The following is a 14,616-nucleotide window of genomic DNA, read 5'->3' as shown; positions in this document are numbered from 1 at the left end:
TTGTTGTAAAATTTAGAATTTATAATACAAAGAATAATGACTGCTACATGTACAATTGCTGTTTTTCACAGTCATTAAACATTTATTGTAATGCCTAGTTTGGCCTGGACAATACAGTACATACTGTAATGCAGATAATTCTCTCTCCTCCCCCCCCCCCGCCCACCATTTATAGCAACATATATATAATATTGTGGGATAATGTAAGTTGGCCTGTTGTAGAAATCAGTCACATGCTTTCTTGGAGCAATAAAATCAGACCCAGAGCCTTTTGTAAAGTTGCCAAGGATTATGTGGGGACAGCCACATTGGGTACTTACTGTGAAGGTGTATTCTGGATTGCTGAAAGAAGGAACCAACACAATTTGGGTTTGTCTGTCACTGCCCAGAGATAGGTAGGAAGAACCAATGAGATCTTGCAATAGCCGAACAAGAAAACCAACTTTTGCAGGTCCCCCCTTCCAGCTATTCAAAGACCAGTTCTCTTACAAGCCCAGCTTGAACGCACAGCACACAAGAAAAATAAGAAGGAAAGGAAGGGCTAACCACATCTTGTAAAAGGTGAAAGGTAAAAAGCACTTTAGGCATGAAGGAATAGTCACCATGGAGAATAATGTAGTTCTTATTAAAGGTACAAAAGTACTCCCTAACCAAAAGAGCTGCCAGTTCTGATATACAGCAAGCAGAAGTGATAGCTACCAGAAAGGCCACCTGTAAGGAGAGAAGCCTCGGGGGAACCTTCCCAAGAGGCTCAAATTTGTGCTTTAAAACTAATGGCAAGCTCTAAGATGGAAAGCAGTGCCTGACTGGGGGAGATATGATAGTAGTGGTCCCAAGGGACCACTGTACACATGGATGAGAGGAAAGTGGGGCTCCTTGAGTGTTACACAGAACTGAAGACAATGCAGCAGTCTGCCCTTTTAAAATATTCAGTCTAAGACCAGCCCTCTCTGCAGGAAGGCCAGGAGATGCAAGACAGATGCCCTATTATAGCAGAAGGATTTGGTTTTGGACCAGCTAACAAAAACCTTAAATAGGGCCTCAGAAATCCTTGCTATGGAATGCCTGCAAGTTGAAAGAAGCATGTCAATCACATATTGTATACCTACATTTTTTCAGAACTTCCAGCTCAACCTCCAGACAGCTAGCTAGAGCCAAACCATGTCTGGATGCCAAAGGGGACACTGAATCAACAAGTCCGGCTTGAGTGGGAAACACCATAGGCCTTTCAGAGACAGACTCATTAGGTCCAAAAACCAAAGTCTCCTGGACCAGTAGGGTGCAATGAACACCATTTGAGCCCTCTCCCTCATTCTCCTGACCATCTGAAGATGAGAGAAAGGGAAGAGAAGAGACACAGGAGAACCTTCAGCCACTGGTACTGTAGGACATTTGTGTCCTCTGCTCTTGGATACAGAAACCTGGTGAAATATCTGGGGGGGGGGGGGGGTTGTAATTTTTTGGGGACACAAACATGTCTGCAAAGTGCTGAATCTGATCTCCAGTTGGCGGAACACTTCTGGGTGATGACTCCACTCTCTGGGGAGCAAGGTGTGTCTGCTCAGAAAGTCTGCCTGGGGATTGACTATTCTTTGCATGTGCTGGGTTGAAAGGGATAGGACTATTTTCTCGGCCCGCTGTCAAGATTGGACTAGTGAGCATACCCTGCTAGGGAGTACCCGACCTGAAGTGCAACAACAGATGTTTGTGAGTTGCAATGATGGATTGATATGGTTGCAGAAACCATTGGAGGAGTCTTGAGTGAAATCTGTCCCAAGATACAATGTGTATGATAAAAGATCATGAGGTTTAGGAGCTTTGCTAAGGTCATGAGAGATACTTAAGGGAAATACCGTTATCTTCTGTGCCCCTGTCCTGAGGTTGCTTTGTCTCTCCCCTGAGATGTAAACCATGCCCTTGGTAGTGTCTCAGAGCCTCCAAATAGCTAATGTACTGTGATGGAACCAGCTGGCTGTTCTTGGTGTTTATCAGAAAACCATGGGCATGTGGGCAATCTATGTAGAGCCTCCTGGAAAGATTTCAAAAGTACATCATTTACGTGCATGCCCTGCAACTTCAGGTGAGCTGACTTTCATTTATACCCTCAGAATTGAGGCCAGGGCCCAAAATTGAAAATGATGTTGTTCGAAGGCAAATCTGAAGAATCGCTATTTCCCACCACAAGAATATATTGATAGACTTCTGCAAGATCCAGGAATACTAGGAAGTTGCTTGTCTGCAGGGCCTCCCAGATGGAGTACAGCAATTCCATGTGGAAGCATTTGTTCATATTTAGAGCATTTGTATGCTTTAAGTCCAAGATGGACCTGAAGACTTCTCCTTTCTTCATGATTGTTAAGATGGTGGAGTAAACTCCTGCAAAATAGTTTTTGTGGGTTTTTCGGGCTATGTGGCCATGTTCTAGAAGAGTATTCCTGACGTTTCACCAGCATCTGTTGCTGGCATCTTCAGAGAATGCCACAGATGCTGGCGAAACGTCAGGAATAAACTCTTCTAAAACATGGCCACGTAGCCCGAAAAACCCACAAAAAGCCATGGATTCCAGCCATGAAAGCCTTCAACCTCACTCCTGATAAATGTTTTGATGAAGGCATCCATTCTTTCTCTTTGATCTGGAGGATATGCCTGATTGCCTGGATGTGAATGTGTTTCTTTTGGCTGCTCTTTGGTACTGGAAATGGCAGAAACCTACTCCAGAGAACCTGGGTGAACTCAGGAAGCTGCTGATGGCTGAGATAAGGCCTCCTGAACTTGTCCTCTTTATTACTGCTAGATATTTCTTCAGAAAGAGCCACTGCAGAATCAGGAAGGAAGTGGAAAGGAGAAAGGGAGGAAGAGCACTCTCCAGCTAAATAGACAGCAAGGGTTACCAGAAATGTAGGACTGATAAGAAAAAAATTCTGAACTGGATAAGGCAGGAAGTAGAACCGGTTGATGGCCGAAAGGGAGGAGCTTGCAAAGTCTGTTTTGTAACCTCGCTATTGTGAGACCTCATTAGGTCTTCTGTCCTGTTTCTGGGTGGAGAAACCCAAGTTGTGTTGATTCCTCTCACCAACTCAAAGAAAGGCTTGTTTCCACTTCCATACAATGAAAGAGTTTTTATCATATTTGCTACAATTCTCAGAATCCCTGATGCTGAGTGCCAGGGATTCTCAATAACCATCCTGGGTGGGGCTTCTGGGAGTTTGGTCTGGGGAACTTCTCAATGATAACTGATAGGGAACATTGTATTCCTGCCCTTTCCTTTTCATTCAAAGGACTTGATAGGTGACATCCAAAAAATTGGTAAGTGTTTAGCAAGTGGCTGTTCTTATTCTGAACCTCAGCAAGAGAGGGATAAACTAACCGTAAATGTTGTTGACATTCTAGATTTCCTCCTTGGTTGAATCTCTTTTTATACCCTCGGTAAACTTGCTTATTTGCAGAGATCCTGCTTTTGTGTGTGTGCGGCTGGAGCTGCCTGAAGGACTGCCATTCTGCATGTTTCCTCAAAAATAAGTAACACCTACTGCGAAGAGATTTTACTCTGAAGTGTGAACATGAGTTCAGATCAAGTAATTCCAGACCAAGTCCTAGAAAGACAGCTATCCTGTAGTAGATGCAAAATCATTGTGATTGTTTTATCAGGCAACCTGATCCCTAAGCCTAGAATAGTCTTTCCTAATCTAGCCATCAAGATAACAGATCTGTCTGAGTGGTGTGTTTTCTGTGTTAGTGAAGTTTACACCTTTATTCTACTTAGGCTTCTGGGTTCATAGGAATGGTAGGTTAAATTATATTTAGGTTGTTGGTGAATTTTTTTTTCTTTTTTCTTTTTGTTCCTATTTAGGGGAGAGGGGTTGCTGAAGACAACCCAGGATTTATTTCAGCAGGCAGAGGTAATAAAGCAATCAAAAAGTAGTATTTGTTTTGACCAATATATTTGGGGCAGTAGAACGTCACTGGATCACCATCCAGCATTTTCTACAAATTACTGCAAGAAACAATTTGTGACTTCCTCTTTGAGCAGGGGTGAGGAGCCTTTGGCCCTCCAGATGTTTTGCATTTCAACTCTTAGAAACTCCATCCAGCATTGCCAATGGTGAAAGAATATGAAAGCCACAGTCGAAAACATCTGAAGGACCAGTGGTTCCCTTCCCTTGAAGACAGGAGAGGGAAGGGAAATGTGGTTGTTCAGAGATGTCTATGGGCACATGGAGTATTACAAATTTTAAAGCTCTTACATACATGCATTTGTTGTGAGTGTCCAGTTTGTGGCCCATTAAACCAAATACAGCTCACCAGCCACATATAGGAGCTCATCATAAATGTACTGGAAAAACAATAGGAACACTGCCAAATATATCCTTTCTGAGCTGTATTTGACTAGTTGAGTCACAAAGCAGCAAGCCTAGCACATGTAAGAGTTTATCACATTGCCTTTACTCCTGCAATAGACATGGGATGTGAAGGTGGATCTTATTGCATTTTCCCGTCGCCGGGCAGTACACCATATGCAACCTGGGCTTCAATGGGCTTCTCTCACATCTTTTCAAGAACGGGATTTTCCCATTCTTGAAAAGCTTCAGCAGAAGCCCAGATTGATATGGGCTGCATACTGCCTGGCAACAGGGAAATGCGATAAGATCACCTTCTTAAAGTTATAGTATCCCACATCTATCGCAGGAGCAAAGGCAATATGACCAAACTCCATAGTGAAAGGGAGGACCTTTTTTTGTTTTTGCTTGTGGGATGAGCCAACATTTAACTTCTCTTTTTTCCATGTTAGGCCTTTGCTACAGAAGGATTAAAGCTTGCCTCCACTCTTCTTTCCTTTTCTAATCAGGTACTGTACAGCTTCCAGATATTAAAATGAATGCTTTTTATAGATCTCTTTGTTGTTATGATTTTGTCCTAGAATAGAAATTTCTAGACATTGCATTTTCTCACAGTTTACAATCTTCGTCCAGATTCTATAGCATGCCTAACTGACTGACATCTGTTTCAGCTAGAAGATGATGATAAACCATTGCTCCTGCAAGAGATTGACAAAATTGTCCCTGCATATCAGCAGCTTCAGGTAACAGCTAAAACTCCTGTCCAGGGTAAGACTGCAACTTTTACAAAGGTAAGTTGTTCAATATCTTTTAAACAGAGTCCTAGTCCTGCTTCAGATGTTTAGTTTTTCCTATCTTATTTTTGTTCTATAAAACCTAGTGTTTGGTTTTTCATGTTAAATCCTAAATAAAGTGTGCAGATAAAAAGTGTGCTAGTCAAATTCTTAAATTACCATAAGCCATTTTCAACTTGCTCAGAATTCTGGATGCTACTGTAATGTCAAAATACAGACTGGAATACTATATACCATTTAACCAAGCAATAACTAGCTTACTAAAAACAAATTTTGTGCTCCGGAAAGTGCCACTGTGTTGAGAGGTCTTACTTTTACCCTTAGCATCTTGCCATCAGCCCTCAAGTATATTGTTCTTGTGTTTTAGAAAAATGCCTGAAGTAGCAGTTGGTGAAAGGTACTTGCTACTGTATTGCTTGCTTCACAGCATTCTGAAAACAGTAAAACGTGTTTTCCTTTCTCAACACTAGTAATATGCTTTTGTGTATAAGAGCGAGGAAGTGAAAAAGGAGACACAGTTTTCCTTTCAAGAACTCTCATAAATTACCTTTTCACCAGTTGGATATGTAACTGATATAACTGGTTGAAAGACAGACTAGTTAGTTGACATAAGTCCAAAACACACTGCAGAAACAATCCATTTTGAGACCCTTTTAACTGCCCTCGCTCAGTGCTAAGGAATTCTGAGAACTGCTTAGTTTTGTAAGACATTTAGCCTTCTCTATCAGAATTCTGGTGCCACAATCAACTACAGTTCCCAGGATTCCCTAGTACTGAGCCCAGACATTTAAAGTAGTCTCAAGCTGGATTATTTCTGCAGTGTGTTTTGGACCTTAATATCTTGAATTAAAATCTGTGCTTTTGGGACACATCTCAACAGAAAGTTCTGCAAAAAGGCAATTTAAATGAACAAATAAACTGTTATAGCTTTGTGCAGTTCTTATTTATTTCGGTATGCAAACGTATTCGGAATTCAGAAAAAGGGAAATGTCCTAAAGAGGAAAAATTGCAATGGAGGTTGAGCCACTACTGGATGTGCTTGAGAGAGAAAGGTAGTTTTTATAGAAGATGTTTCATAAACATATTTGACAAAGTCATTTCCACTTAATCTGTTCTGTATTTAGGTAGAAACCTGTATTTACAAAGTAAAGTGCATTCTGGATATACTGACTCAAGTTCTTCCACTCAGCTGCAAGTTGCTGACAAAGGTGAGATGATATGCATGCAAATGTGTACAAATGAACCTATTTCTGGGTGTAGATCCTGCTTTTCAAGCCAAATTGTTTTTGTTGTTTATTAACAGCATACAGCAGGAAATGGCTATTTTAGAGCACATCGGCCTTGGAAAGAAAATGGTCTACATACAGTTGGAAGAGAAGGCAGTGGTCCGGTCAGAAGAAATGACCTTTTTGGCATCAGAACCTTAGAACAACATGTAGCAAACCTCACTGTTTTGGACAACAAACACTTCTAAGGCGCTTTAGGGGAATGAAAAGATTTCCTAATGGGAGTTGTACACGAAACCCTTCCTAATTGCTTTCTTTTGAGAAAGGTAAAACCAGGTTAGAAAGAGCTGTTGTAACCTTTTCACATCTAATAGATGTCACGGTACTTAGCCGTTAACAAAAGAAACAGTAAACTTTAATGGCTGCATACTTTTGTAAAGTGAAATACTTTTTGTTCACTGTTAATACTGCTTTCTGTAATCATGTACATTCATGAGTGTCTTCTTCTTCATATCCCAAGGATGCTGCTATGGATGGTTATGCACATGAACTGGATATGTTACATGAAAAACTACTGTTTTTAATTAACTTGTGTGAGCCTAGGACCCCAGTCTATTAGGGCTACTTTGAAAAAGGAATTAACAGGGACTGGGTTAGCGTCTCAACCACTATCTCCCACCATCGGGTCCAGGTTGCCACAGGTACCACTTTAACACCTTGATGGGCAACAGAAATCGGTGGGAGGTGAAAAAGGCAGCATTTCTTAAAGGGCTAGATTAGTCCAAATTTATTAGTCCAAAGGCATCCACACTGCTGTCCCTTCTTGTAGAAGTTATCAGCTAGTTGCAATAAAGCTTTAATGATGAAAGCCTTCAGAAAACCTCACTTTTATAAAACATGTTTACCAATGTAAAACTAAAAAAAAAAGATCATTAGTAGAACTAATAGAAACAAGGCACAACTAAGAGCTTGCTTTTGTCTTGCTCCTTTTTGTGTTACACACATCTTTATATTAGAAGAAATTTTACAATGTAATCTAAGCACTATCAAACATAAGTCCTAAACTGTTTAGTGGGACTAACTTCCTACTGTGTTATAGACTGTGGCCTTAAATTTAATGCTTGAGCCTTCATTTTTAGCATGTGGTAGAGTAAAGTTCCATTTGGAAATTGTAGATGTTAAAGCCAGTCACTACAAAGAGGGCATTACTTTGTTTTTGTTTTTTTTAGTACAGTAACAAGCTTCTTTGAGATGTATGTACACTTACTGTATTAACTGATAGACCATTAAGTACATCAGTCTGAAATCTCACTGTTCAGATTTTAATATCAGTCATTCTTCCTTTCCCTGCACATTTACTTTGCCTTAAGATAGAAGCCAAACAAGCAGTGGCAAAAAAGGATCCTCAGTCCGGTTCAATTTCAGCATGCAAAATGGAGCTGAGGCAGAAGATAAATGGCAGGGGAGCATTTCTGCCTCTCTTCTTCTGTCACTTCCAACTGCATCTCACCTTTCCCCTGAGACATGTGTAGGTGGGAAGAAATGTCCTGTAGGCCAGGTGCACATGTGAAGCCATTATGGGATAGGGATTCCTGTGTTTGCTGGTAAGACTTTAGCTCTGACTACCAACCACTGTACCTCATTTGGACATATGCTTCAATGCTAAAAATCTCAACAAGAGGCGTTTGGTTATAACTTGTCAGATTTAGGATTCATTTTCTAAAGTACATAACATGAACCATTTGAATATTGGTAAACAAGAGCTTTTATTGACATGACTGGAAAAATATTTTGACACTGCACCTTTAAATACAACAGTATGGTTATAGTCCAACCAGTTAGGCCAGGTTCTGTTGATACCACTGAAACAGATTTTAAAATATACTTGGTACTTTACATTCTTAAAGCCTGGCTTCCTTTTGCCTCACCTGAACAGAAATTCAAAACTTTTCAGTCATGTTGTTCTTTCAGTTTCATAGTATTTTTGCCCAGTCCCTCTCCTTTCCTTTAAGCACGAAAGTTCATAAAGTCACTTTACCATGGGATATACTGGAATCTGTATTACACAATTCATATTTCTGCTATGAAATGTATTTAGTTCTCACTCTGTATTGTATCATGAGGTGGTATTAAACGTTTTGAGAACACCTCTTCGTATTCTTTCCTTGTCAAGAGCCCCTCGGTTATTCTTTTGCTTTCTTCAAACTTTGGTAATACAACTGCAATGTATCCCTCTGTGAAAGGCTAAGGGGAGAAAAAACAATTGAGGCAAAAAACAGAGATAGGGGTACAGAGGGAAATCAAAGTTTGAAACACTCACCTTTTCTTGAAGAAGAGATGGGCTTTTCAGAATGTTTTCATTCACTTCTATCAATCTCCCTCTTATACAGCTGCAGAAAATTTCTAGTTTAGTAGTCTGATCAATAAAAGCACGGCAGTTATCAACAACGCCTCAAGCCTTTACCTGTATATGGTATATTCATCTCCATCTGTACAGGTTATTCGACACAGTGGGGCAAGTTCTGTTAGAAACTGAGCACCCTAGCAGAAAAACAGCACGCAGCAAATTAGGATCGCAAGAAAAGGACATGCAGCAAGCAGCTGGTCAATTTGTGACATCAGTGAATATGCTTTAAAACTGACCATGCAATTTTATATATCTTCCTAGAAGTAAGACCGTCTGGGTTCAGTGCAGGCTTAAGAACTGAAGCCTTAAAGTTGAAAGGTATGATTTTACTGACCAGAACAAACAAACAAAACAAACAAAAAAACAAAGCCCAAAACAGTTTATATCATGGATTAAGTATTGCCAAGATTTCCCTCCCTTCTTTATGAAACACAGTAGGCTGATGTTATGCCTTTTCCTGTCTCTCAGTATAACATATTTCACAGGCTAAATTATATATATCGCAACCTGTGATGAAGCAAGTTGGAGAAGGATGAGGAGGAGTTGGCTGTTGACTTAATTTTTGGTTTTGTTAATAAAGTCTTTCTTTTCTTTATTACTACAGTACCCAAATAAATAAAGACGAGTATTCAATTTATTAAACTAAGTCCCACTCATTTCAGTATGCCTGAATTAGAAGTTAGTCCTGGATAGCTTACATGTTTGTTACAGTTCTGAATGATGCCATCTGTCCTCTGCTCTAAGCTGTCAACATGACTCAAGAGCAGTACAGAGAGAAACATGAGTGTCAAAATGGCATGTCACAACATGAATATACATTGCTACTCACCTTCTCTAGGGTAAAACTGGTGAGACATGTACACAAAAAGAGAAATTTTCTCTTTGGAAAATCTTCCATTGTCTTGCACCCTATGTCCTGGCCTTAGCTTACCTTCCTGTTCTTCTCTCAACAAAAACACTAGAGGGAATTCAAAGAGACAGTACCCCTCTCTGCCCCCACACAGCCCTATTGTCCAACAATAACAAGTCACAAGATGTGTCATCTGCCAACAAGGGGCATATATATGTCTTCATGGCACAGTGGATCCCCCCCCCCTCATGCTACTGATAATCCGTTAAAGAAAAGAGAGAGCCTTAGGGTAGATAACTTATCTTGATGTTAAAATCACTTTTGCTCAGGGCGATCAGAATGAATATATTAAAAACAAACAAACGATCTTAAACAGAGTTGCTTACGCTAAGGAATCAAGTCAAAAATTAAATGATCCATACCCGTTTGGATTTTCCAGAGACTTTATTCTGCAGCCGACTGCAGTTGGCACTTATCTGGTAACTAATACTCTCAATTCTCTTTCCCTTTTGCAGAACAGGGTGAGCATCAGCTATAGTGATGACACAGATTCTACAAGAAAAGACATTAGAACAATTACCTTCTTGGTGCTTCCCTTGCAGGAAGCAGCAGTCTGACACCACTAGGGAAACTGATATTACTCTAGTAGGGGGTCCTTCCCACTGCAGTTTGCTCCAAAGCGGGATTCGAGGCAAACAACCTTCGTTCCCATTTGAAACTGCTTCCGATCCTCACTGGATCGATTCCAGGAGGAAAGAAGCTGGGCAAACACAAATAACTTGGGGTTTCTTGACACTACTTTGGAAGTGGGTTTTTTGAGAAGAGTCGATTCTGAAGCAAGTCTAGTAAGTTGGAACGCCAGATCAGAATAGATTCTTTTTGAGGGGAGGGACAAATGGCAGAGGGGTGTGGGCCAGAGATGTCAGTCACACACACACACACAGGGCTGCCTTTTTGGCTTCTTTTTTTTTAATTAAAAAAATTAATTGGAAAATTGATAGATTGGTAAAGCTAAACCACTCTATTGATGCTGTGATTAATTTTACTTTAAAAACCCCAAACAAACCTGTGTTCCCTGTCCATCTCCTCCTCCCGGGTCCCTTCCACCAACCATTCTAGCCTCTGGGGGCTGGAAGTGGACACTGCCACCTCCTCCATTAGGGAACCCCCGAGCACTGGGGCAGTGACACCTCAAGTCCTTTGGGATCCTTCTGCTCCGGCATGCGCCTGGCTCCACAACAAACTCCAAGTCCCAGAATTCCATAGCCTTGAGGCAGGACAGTTACAGCAGTGCTAAACAGCATGCAACCAGAGAGAGAGACCCTGACCCAGACGCTCCCTTTCTTGGACTGGAGCCCCCCGGATCCTTGCTGGAGGGAGGATGCCCAGTGCACCCGCAAATGGAGGATAACCCCCCCCCAAGCAGAATGGAGGACACGGTGCCTGGCTGGAATGATTGATGAACCTATCACTCGGTTTTCTTGGCAAGTCTCTCCTAAGGAGAGGCTAAGAGAGTGTGCCTTTGCCCAGGGATTTTTTCCCCCATAGCTGAGTCTCCTGGTGCCAAAGTGAAAGCCCTCCACCACATTGTGACTTTCTTTTACATACTCAAAGAGAGAGACCCCAATCCGCCCTCCCTCCCTTGGGCTGAGTCCTTGCTGGGGGGAAGATGCTCACCAGTGCCCCAGCCCCCGACTCTCCCCTGGGAGGCTCCCATGGGCCCCAAGCCACTCACACCCTCCTCCTTCTTGGGGGTCCAGAGGGCAGCTGGGGATAATGTGCCAGGTGTGGGCCTCTCTTCGGAGCCCAAGCTGCTCCTCCTGGCCGGGCATTGGGTCTGCCACTCCCTGGGAGACCCCCAGCCTCTCTCAGCCCCAAGGAGAGCCCCCCCAGAACCCCCATGTTCCCCTCAGGGGCCAAATGGAGGACACACCACAGGAGAATGGAGGACACGGCACCCGGCTATAAGGCTCCTCCAAAGAGGGCTGACAGTTGATGCTTCTCCTGCTGCTCCTGCTCCTGAGCTCCATGGCTTCCCCCAAGGGAGGGCCTTCTCAGGAATGGCTCCTGGACGGGGAAGGGGGGCATGGAGGACCAAGGAGGACCCCCTGGTCACCCTCCCTAGCAATGGCAATCCTCTTCCTCCTCCTCCATTTTGAAGCAGCACAAGTGGGGACAACAAAACCGGAAGAGGTTTAAATGGGGTAAGAAAAAAATCCTCATTATAGTGGGAACAAGGGGATTTTTCAATTCGATTTCAATATCGGGGCTGGCACGAATTCTGAAGCGCTTTAAACTGCAAGTGGGAATGACCCCTAGATGTCACACTTTATGGACAACGCATGGTGAGTAAGTTTGAAGCCTTTGCAACAGCTTTGACCAGAGGAATAAAAGAGCCAGTATTAAAAAAAAAAAAACATATTAGCTAACATACCAAAAAGTTACAAGGCTTTTCAATATAAAAATCCTGTAATTGCAGTCATTATCGGAAGAAAAAGCAACCTAGGTGTAATTAATGTATTTCTGAATAGATTAGTAACCCTTGCTTTAGAGATAAAGGGCAAGATGATATATCAGCTTGGAGGATCTTGAAGCTTTGCCAAGTATACCACCTCTTCCTCCTCTCTTCCTCCACATATGCAACCTATGTGAGAGCTACTGGTGCACTCCTCCCTCCCTCCCTGCATTTAGCCACCAGAGGAGAGCAGCTGAAGCCAGGCAGAGAGTCTGAAAGACTGCTGTCTCCTTTGGAGGAACGCAGCCGAACACTGTCTGAACAACTTCCCTGGCCACTAAATGGAATAGGGGTTCATCAGCAGTTGCCAAGTAATTTGTGCATACAAGTGTGGGTGCCTGTCATTGCATGAAAGATACACTGGACAACCGTTTCCACAGAAACTGTCAAAGGACATACAGGTGTATACCAACAACAGGGATCTGGCCATACTTTTATGTACATGAGTGTCGCATTAAATGAGCACACCTAACATGCCCTACACGAATTTATCTAACCCTTTTACAATCCCCTTTGATAGCCTGTTCTCTCTCTAGCCCACCAGATCACCCTTTATTACCAGTAGACTACAGAAGACATGTTAAGCAGCCAGCCCTCCATATCCACGGATTCCTCTTCCATGGATTCAACCACACAGGGCTTGAAAATAGCCAAATGATATATAAATTCCCAAAAGCAAGCCTTGATTTTGCCATTTCATATAAGCGACACCGTTTTACTATGCCATTGTATTGAATGGGACTTGAACATCCGTGGTTTTTGGTATTCACTTGTGGTTCTGGAAGTAAACCCCAGCAGATCCCATGGGCTCACTGTACTTTGGAAAAGCCAAAGGTTCAAAAATGTGGAGATAATTTATTGTAATTATCACACGCTCCCATCATTGCAGGCATCTGTGGTATTTGCTTTCTGAGCATATATATATATACATACACACACACACACACACACACACATATATATACAGTATATATATACACATATCCAAGGTTGCAATTCTGTATCCTGTGAGAAACCTTACCTGTTAGAATGCTGCAATATGCAATGATCCTCACATGGCTTACCTTTTACATCTGGGGGGGAAAAGAAGAGTAACCATTACTCTACAATTTCTAGACCCTCCTAAACTGAATAGATACATTAGATAGATAGATAGATAGATAGATAGATAGATAGATAGATAGATAGATAGATAGATAGATATTAGATAGATAGATGATTAGATAGATAGATAGATAGATAGATAGAGAGATTAGATAGATAGATAGATAAGATAGATAGATAGATAAGACAGACAGACAGACAGACAGACAGACAGACAGATAGATAGATATTAGATGGATTAGATAGATAGATGATTGGATGGATGGATGGATGATTAGATAGAGAGAGATTAGATAGATAGATAGATAGATAGATAGATAGATAGATAGATAGATAGATGGTAGATGATAGGTAGGTAGGTAGATAGATAGAGTCACACATATAACTAGTATGAGAAGAAGGAAAAGTGTTAGCAATGAGTTTGGTGGGGGATATTTCTTCTATAAAGAAATATAATGATCACAACCCACTGCAGAAATAATCCAGTTTGAGACCACTTTAACTGCCCTGGCTCAGTGCTAGGGAATCCTGGGAATTGTAGTTCACTGTGGCACCAGAGCTCTCTCTGACAAAGAAGGCTCAATGTCTCACAAAACTATAGTTCCCAGATTCCCCTAGCGTTGAGCCAGGGCAGTGAAAGCGGTCTCAAATTGGATTGTTTCCGCAGTGTGTTTGGCCCCTGCGTTAAGCCTTGAAATGCATGCAAAATAAGTTATCGGGATTGTTTATTAAACAGTGTTGTTAAGCATTCACCGACACGACGGTACTAGCAAAGCTACAGTCTGATGTAGGCTTGTGAACGTGCCATCAAATTGGATCATTAGTGCGTTATGAGCCATAGGGGGCCCTACGGAGTAAGCCCTCCCTTGCCTAACCCTCTCCATTTGGACCATGACTAAGAGCAGGGGAACCATTTCATCCCTCTGCCCAAGAGTGCACTGAGCACTCTCCCCGCGCCTCCCGCGCAGGTGCCTCTCTACCCTGCGTGGCTCTATGTTCTACCTGGCTTGTACCAGCGGGTGAAGTAGCGCTCCGTCACCCCGGGCACCGTTGCCATGGCAGCGGGAGCTGAATCAGGGCCTTCCGCCGCCATGGCGCCTCGAGCGCGCGCCCAGGGAGAGACAGCGCTAACTTAACGACAACCCGGAAAAGAACCGCCACTTCCGGGGTCGTCACCGTCGACGCTGCGAAGATCACCAAAAAAGCAGAGAAACCTGTCCGGTTTTCTAGAGGAACTTCCGGGTTCATACCGGAAGCCATTTTTTTAAAGTCCAGCAAGTTTAACATCCATTTGCATTTGGCTGCATCCACACTGGAGAAATAATCCGGTTTGCGCCTTTAACTCTTTGGCTCTGGCTATGGAATTCTGGGAGTTGGAGTTTG

General features: G+C 42.4%; 2 protein-coding genes across 2 annotated transcripts in view; one reads left to right on the top strand and one right to left on the bottom strand.

Moving 5' to 3' along the window:
* Positions 1–9,132, top strand: part of CTNNAL1 (catenin alpha like 1) — a 75,974-nt gene extending 66,842 nt beyond the window's left edge. The window contains exons 16-20 of the mRNA XM_042464390.1: positions 3,851–3,899; positions 4,790–4,846; positions 5,009–5,128; positions 6,256–6,339; positions 6,435–9,132. Coding sequence (XP_042320324.1) covers positions 3,851–3,899; positions 4,790–4,846; positions 5,009–5,128; positions 6,256–6,339; positions 6,435–6,605 — 481 coding nt within the window. The 3' untranslated portion in view covers positions 6,606–9,132. The remainder of the gene's footprint in view (positions 1–3,850; positions 3,900–4,789; positions 4,847–5,008; positions 5,129–6,255; positions 6,340–6,434) is intronic.
* Positions 8,105–14,398, bottom strand: ABITRAM (actin binding transcription modulator). Its single transcript, XM_042461912.1, has 6 exons — positions 14,236–14,398; positions 13,151–13,202; positions 10,037–10,166; positions 8,822–8,898; positions 8,678–8,747; positions 8,105–8,601 (listed from the first exon to the last, which is right to left on the bottom strand). Exons 1-6 carry the CDS (start codon positions 14,324–14,326, stop codon positions 8,452–8,454), a joined length of 570 nt encoding a protein of 189 aa, XP_042317846.1. The 5' UTR covers positions 14,327–14,398; the 3' UTR covers positions 8,105–8,451.
* Between the last annotated feature and the right edge of the window lie 218 nt (positions 14,399–14,616).

This window comes from Sceloporus undulatus, chromosome 4 (assembly GCF_019175285.1).
Source record: "Sceloporus undulatus isolate JIND9_A2432 ecotype Alabama chromosome 4, SceUnd_v1.1, whole genome shotgun sequence".
NCBI lineage: Eukaryota > Metazoa > Chordata > Lepidosauria > Squamata > Phrynosomatidae > Sceloporus > Sceloporus undulatus.
Note: the sequence above shows the minus strand (reverse complement) of the source record. Positions and strands in the feature narration are given on the sequence as shown.

Excerpts from the sequence above, each read along its gene's own strand:
- ABITRAM (XM_042461912.1), bottom strand. The coding sequence starts at position 14,326 with ATGGCGGCGGAAGGCCCTGATTCAGCTCCCGCTGCCATGGCAACGGTG. Across the intron at positions 8,748-8,821 it reads GATGAATATACCATATACAG|CTGTATAAGAGGGAGATTGA; the intron begins GTAAAGGCTTGA and ends AATTTTCTGCAG. Across the intron at positions 8,602-8,677 it reads CATCTCTTCTTCAAGAAAAG|CCTTTCACAGAGGGATACAT; the intron begins GTGAGTGTTTCA and ends TTCTCCCCTTAG.